The 6,510-nt window shown below is 41.4% G+C and overlaps 1 protein-coding gene across 3 annotated transcripts in view; it reads left to right on the top strand.

Annotated features, from left to right (window-relative positions):
- The first annotated feature begins 778 nt into the window (after window positions 1–778).
- Window positions 779–6,510, top strand: part of tcp11l1 (t-complex 11, testis-specific-like 1) — an 11,526-nt gene continuing 5,794 nt past the window's right edge. Inside the window, exons 1-7 of one of the 3 annotated variants that reach the window (XM_021603103.2) lie at window positions 779–899; window positions 1,100–1,202; window positions 2,251–2,398; window positions 2,730–2,862; window positions 3,035–3,155; window positions 3,913–4,133; window positions 4,320–4,456. In XM_021603103.2, coding sequence (XP_021458778.1) covers window positions 2,278–2,398; window positions 2,730–2,862; window positions 3,035–3,155; window positions 3,913–4,133; window positions 4,320–4,456 — 733 coding nt within the window. In that variant the 5' untranslated portion in view covers window positions 779–899; window positions 1,100–1,202; window positions 2,251–2,277. Of the gene's footprint in view, window positions 900–1,095; window positions 1,203–2,250; window positions 2,399–2,729; window positions 2,863–3,034; window positions 3,156–3,912; window positions 4,134–4,319; window positions 4,457–6,510 lie in introns of all 3 variants that reach the window. The other 2 variants (XM_021603095.2, XM_036978555.1) reach the window with 2 other exon arrangements.

Raw genomic sequence — 6,510 nt, 5'->3', positions numbered from 1 at the left:
AGATGGGACGTTAAATGGTTGTCTTGACTCTCTGTGGTCACTAAAGATCCCATGATACTTATCGTAAGAGTAGGGGTGAAATGCCACGTTCAAAACAACTGGGAACTCAAAAAAATACAAGGTCAAATCATGACGTCAGTGATATTCAGGTCGGAAAGTCAGAGCTCTAGAAAGAAGAAGAAGTTCCCGAGTTGGTTGACAATTCAAATAGATTTTTACCAGTCGGAGCTAGTTTTTTTCTGAGTTCCCAGTTGTTTTGAAAACACTGAAGTCTGAGATTTATTTTTGAGCGTATGGAACATTTCTGGGATCTTTTACTTCAGCTCATGAAACATGGGACCAACACTTGACATGTTGCGTTCATAATTTGATTCAGTGTATATTTAATAATTTTGGTCGGGGGCCACCTAGCGGCCGGGGTTCCTAAGCGACCGATTATGCCTGGAATCGGCCCTGCACCCACCATCCTTCACTGATCCAAAGTACTCTGCCAAAGAGAAGAAATGCATCCTTTATATGATCACACTTTGTACATGTTTGTATAGGCCTAGGATAAACTTTGTAAACATCCATTATGAATTGCATTTAAATAATCCACGTTTTTTAATGCATGGAGATGGATGGTATTTGAATTTAACTCGAGTGGGAGAACTCTGCTTGCATCAGTCTTATTTTACTTTAAGTTTCCGTGTTTTTGTGTTGAGGGACACATTGCAGTCATAAACATTGTAGCCATCTTCCATCTGATAATTTATTTAGCAGGGACCTCACGACGAGTTCGACGTCACTTTGGCCCAACCCACTGCCGGAAGACTTCTCTTCATTTTCACCAGAGATCAACAACGCATTTAGCTAGCAATGTAACTTCCTTCACCATGCCAGAAGTACACTTTGATTAGGTAACCAAATTGATTCTAATTCTTTTACATGTAACATTAGCTAGCCTGGCTTCGATTCAACCAAGATAGTTTTTACATTGTGCTGTAAAAAAAACTATTGGTTGCACTGAAGCTATAGTTAGCCTAGCAGCCAGCTGATGAAAGTCAGGCAGTAGGTAACGAATCGCTTTGTCACACGTTATTGTTTTGTTGTCAGCCAGCAGAGAGACGACTACTCCATCACTCGACTGTCCATTCACTTCAGGTCTGGCAAAAGTCGGACCGAAGAAATCTACCCTGCAAGCTAGCTAACCACAGTATACGGTATGTTGCTCACAATAATATAGTGTTTTTGCTTGCTAGCTCATGACGTAAATTAGGCTGTCTCTGCTGTCGAGGTGTAAGGACTCGGTGATGTCATTGAAATCACACTATTGGTTTAGCCTTGACAGAACTGTGCATCATTTGTTATGCGCCAGTGATCTTATGACCAAACGCCACAGAGCTCTGATTGTTTTTGTTTGCAATCACACCATTAGGATGGTGCGATGTCCTGGCTTCCTTAGGTTGTCTTAATTAATGCTTGTGTTGGCGTCAGGTTGTCTTAACATCAGCATGTTACCATGGTTACTCCATGCTATCAGTCTGAAAGACGTCGCTGTAAAAATAAAAATTAACGCAGTAGTCTGTCTCTACAAGCCAGAATGTTGAATACGGTGATATTTAAACGTACTTTATCGGTTGTCCGTGCTGTTGGTCCTTTTGGAGGTAGGAGATAGGCTAACCACAGGAAAGTGTTGTTTACCCGAGTTTTTGCGGCGCCGTTAGGTTCTGTTGCTTGCTTGTGTTTTCCATCTCCTGATGCATTTCACGTGGTGCACAGTATGTAAACAATAGCCGAATGTAACCAAATGTTCTCGACCAAAGCTCTTCCCTTGCAATCAGCTGATTGTGTGGGAATTTGCCGGATGATTGTGTGGGACACCTTTTGGTCTGTGCTTTGGTTAAACTCGGCTATTGTTGACATATTGTGCAAATCGCGTGTGAATTGCGGCAGCATTGAAAATACAAACCGATTTACAGGCCATGTACTGAAAGTAGTGTTAACAACACTACTCTGTGGCTATTTTGGCTCAGATGACCTCCTACATAAGGACAAAATCTGCGGACCACGTGTGAAGTATGTTCAAGGGAAGTTTATTCTACAGTCTGACTTGTGATGGGACTGTACACAAAAAGTGAGCCTACGCGTTAGAGACGAGAGAGGAGTCTTCCACTCTCTGATTCGTAGAGGCGGGTGGTCAGCCATCACACAACGGAAAGTATTCGAATATGTTTCTTATCCTAATTTATCCCAACTTAAATTTTTCAGTCCCGGGACTCAAGTGAGAGGAGCAACATGCCCAAGGACTCCGACAAACCTGGGGGTGGAGAGGACAGAACTGACTCCTCTGAACAGTCCCATAGTAAGAGAGTCTGGAGAGGCACACCTAGTCCTCACAGAGGGAACACCCCACAATGTGAGTAGCACCTACAGGGTGGGAACTAGATGGTATACAGTTTCAAACATAATTTACTTTTTGTATGTAGCAGGTTAGGAAATGTGGGTTAAGGTTAGGACAATGGTTAGGTTTAGGGTTAAAATAAAAAAAATCTCCCTGAAACCACAAAAAAACATGATTTTGACAATTTATGTGTCTAGCTACAACCCAGCTTCCTTAATGGTTCAAAAGCAGGTGTACTATTTGAAGGCTTGAAGTCTAAAACTAAAATATGTAATTTAAGTATAAGTTGGTCCACATCCCTTTTTAGAGCTACTTAACCTGTTGCCATTGCTCCCCTGTTTCACAGCCAGCCCACCAAGATTTGTGTCAGCGGAGGAGCTCATGGAGACGGCGAAAGGTGTGACCAACATGGCCCTGGCCCATGAGATCGTAGTGAATACTGACTTCCAGGTGAAGCCCTCAGAGCCAGCAGAAGGAAGGTGAGCTCAATGGGTAGTCTTATAGAAGTGGCTGTCACTATGTATTCTGATTGCTGTGCCATGCACAATTATAAGACCTGATGTACTGATGCTATCATCCACAATTTTGTAAATATACTGTTTTTTGCATTTTGAATTGCCATTTAAGTGTTTATTCTTGCTATGCTCCCAGTTTGGAAAAAAGGGTGAAGGATATTATGCATAAAGCATTCTGGGACGTTCTGGAGGGACAACTGAGTGAGAACCCGCCATCATATAATCACGCCATCAAACTTCTTGCTGAGATCAAAGAGGTAAGACAGCTGTTGCCAGGCCATAGATGCAGTAAAGAGGTCTACGGACCGCAGACCGTGGGGGATAGAAGAATGACGCCTGATTGGCATACATTCAACAATTCTGATCGAACAAAGTAAATATTCGTCAAGTCCGTCACGATTAATGTACGGTATCAGGCCCAAAGGGTGGTTGCTAAAGTCCTATTTGAATATATCTTCGCTGCATAACATTTAGTAGTGCCTTTTCAGGTTTAGAAAAAGTGACTACTAAATGCTAACTCCAGTTCGTATGAGCTGGTAGCATAGCTAGCATGGAGAGGTCATAGGGTGGTTTTCAAAGTCGTTTTTTAACTGTAACTGCAGTTGATTGGTGACAATGACATGAATATGTTTTGGGGTTGAAGGCCATACAAGCATCAGATTTTTACCTCAAGTGCGAAATTCACGTACAGTATAAACAATAGCCTAAATGTAGGCAAATTTGGCTGGAGTGCAATGAGGAGATTCGTGATCTTCCCCCCCCACGGCATCTTTCCCCCACATGTTTCCATATTTCCTATTCTTATTTCTCGTTTTTTTTTTTTCTTCTAGTAATACATTGTTTTTGATTGTTGGGTTTTGAGTTTTCAAGAAAGGCATTTCACTGTACCTGTGCATGTGACATTACATCTTGAAACTTGTTTTGGTCGAATTCCATTGACCTCTTTACCGCATCAATGTTTTATCATTCAGAAGAGCAATTTTCATTAAACGGTCACTTTCTCTACCATTATAGACTCTGCTGTCCTTTCTGCTTCCGGGTCATGGTCGGTTGAGGGGGCGAATTGAGGAGGTGCTAGACCTCTCTCTGATCCAGCAGCAGGCAGAGAACGGAGCTCTGGACATCAGTAAGGTGGTTGAGTTTGTCATTGGTATGATGGGTTCACTCTGCGCTCCGAGCCGGGACGAGGAAATCAGGAAGCTTCGGGAAATCACAGATCTTGTGCCTTTATTAAAGTAAATTGGCAGTCATTTCATTTTAGTGCTGTAATGGGGTTATGTTTTGAATGGTATGTTAACGTGACACAATTGATGTCTCCCTCTTTTTGTCATTCTAACATACGGCCTTATTTTGCTAAGATTTGTGCTTGGAATGTCTTCATCCCTGTCACTACTTTAAAATTGTCATACTCTCTCTCATAGGGCGATATTTCCAGTGATGGATAAAATGAAACTTGATATGGCCAATTTTGCAGTCAGCAGTATTCGACCCCACCTCCTGCAGCAATCCGTTGAGTACGAACGGAAGAAATTCCAGGAGTTTGTTGAAAAACAACCCAGTAAGGAGGACATCATTATTTATTTATTTATTTATTTTATTTTACCTTTATTTAACCAGGTAGGCAAGTTGAGAACAAGTTCTCATTTACAATTGCGACCTGGCCAAGATAAAGCAAAGCAGTTCGACAGATACAACGACACAGAGTTACACATGGAGTAAAACAAACATACAGTCAATAATACAGTATAAACAAGTCTATATACAATGTGAGCAAATGAGGTGAGAAGGGAGGTAAAGGCAAAAAAGGCCATGGTGGCAAGGTAAATACAATATACAGTGCCTTGCGAAAGTATTCGGCCCCCTTGAACTTTGCGACCTTTTGCCACATTTCAGGCTTCAAACATAAAGATATAAAACTGTATTTTTTTGTGAAGAATCAACAACAAGTGGGACACAATCATGAAGTGGAATGACATTTATTGGAAATTTCAAACTTTTTTAACAAATCAAAAACTGAAAAATTGGGCGTGCAAAATTATTCAGCCCCTTTACTTTCAGTGCAGCAAACTCTCTCCAGAAGTTCAGTGAGGATCTCTGAATGATCCAATGTTGACCTAAATGACTAATGATGATAAATACAATCCACCTGTGTGTAATCAAGTCTCCGTATAAATGTACCTGCACTGTGATAGTCTCAGAGGTCCGTTAAAAGCGCAGAGAGCATCATGAAGAACAAGGAACACACCAGGCAGGTCCGAGATACTGTTGTGAAGAAGTTTAAAGCCGGATTTGGATACAAAAAGATTTCGCAAGCTTTAAACATCCCAAGGAGCACTGTGCAAGCGATAATATTGAAATGGAAGGAGTATCAGACCACTGCAAATCTACCAAGACCTGGCCGTCCCTCTAAACTTTCAGCTCATACAAGGAGAAGACTGATCAGAGATGCAGCCAAGAGGCCCATGATCACTCTGGATGAACTGCAGAGATCTACAGCTGAGGTGGGAGACTCTGTCCATAGGACAACAATCAGTCGTATATTGCACAAATCTGGCCTTTATGGAAGAGTGGCAAGAAGAAAGCCATTTCTTAAAGATATCCATAAAAAGTGTTGTTTAAAGTTTGCCACAAGCCACCTGGGAGACACACCAAACATGTGGAAGAAGGTGCTCTGGTCAGATGAAACCAAAATGTAACTTTTTTGGCAACAATGCAAAACGTTATGTTTGGCGTAAAAGCAACACAGCTGAACACACCATCCCCACTGTAAAACATGGTGGTGGCAGCATCATGGTTTGGGCCTGCTTTTCTTCAGCAGGGACATGGAAGATTGTTAAAATTGATGGGAAGATGGATGGAGCCAAATACAGGACCATTCTGGAAGAAAACCTGATGGAGTCTGCAAAAGACCTGAGACTGGGACGGAGATTTGTCTTCCAACAAGACAATGATCCAAAACATAAAGCAAAATCTACAATGGAATGGTTCAAAAATAAACATATCCAGGTGTTAGAATGGCCAAGTCAAAGTCCAGACCTGAATCCAATCGAGAATCTGTGGAAAGAACTGAAAACTGCTGTTCACAAATGCTCTCCATCCAACCTCACTGAGCTCGAGCTGTTTTGCAAGGAGGAATGGGAAAAAATTTCAGTCTCTCGATGTGCAAAACTGATAGAGACATACCCCAAGCGACTTACAGCTGTAATCGCAGCAAAAGGTGGCGCTACAAATGATTAACTTAAGGGGGCTGAATAATTTTGCACGCCCAATTTTTCAGTTTTTGATTTGTTAAAAAAGTTTGAAATATCCAATAAATGTCGTTCCACTTCATGATTGTGTCCCACTTGTTGTTGATTCTTCACAAAAAAATACAGTTTTATATCTTTATGTTTGAAGCCTGAAATGTGGCAAAAGGTCGCAAAGTTCAAGGGGGCCGAATACTTTCGCAAGGCACTGTAGCAAGTAAAACACTGGAATGGTAGTTTTGCAATGGAAGAATGTGCAAAGTAGAAATAAAAATAATGGGGTGCAAAGGAGCAAAATAAATTAAATAAATTAAATACAGTTGGGAAAGAGGTAGTTGTTTGGGCTAAATTATAGGTGGGCCATGTA

This window comes from Oncorhynchus mykiss, chromosome 1 (genome assembly GCF_013265735.2).
Source record: "Oncorhynchus mykiss isolate Arlee chromosome 1, USDA_OmykA_1.1, whole genome shotgun sequence".
NCBI lineage: Eukaryota > Metazoa > Chordata > Actinopteri > Salmoniformes > Salmonidae > Oncorhynchus > Oncorhynchus mykiss.
Note: the sequence above shows the minus strand (reverse complement) of the source record. Positions and strands in the feature narration are given on the sequence as shown.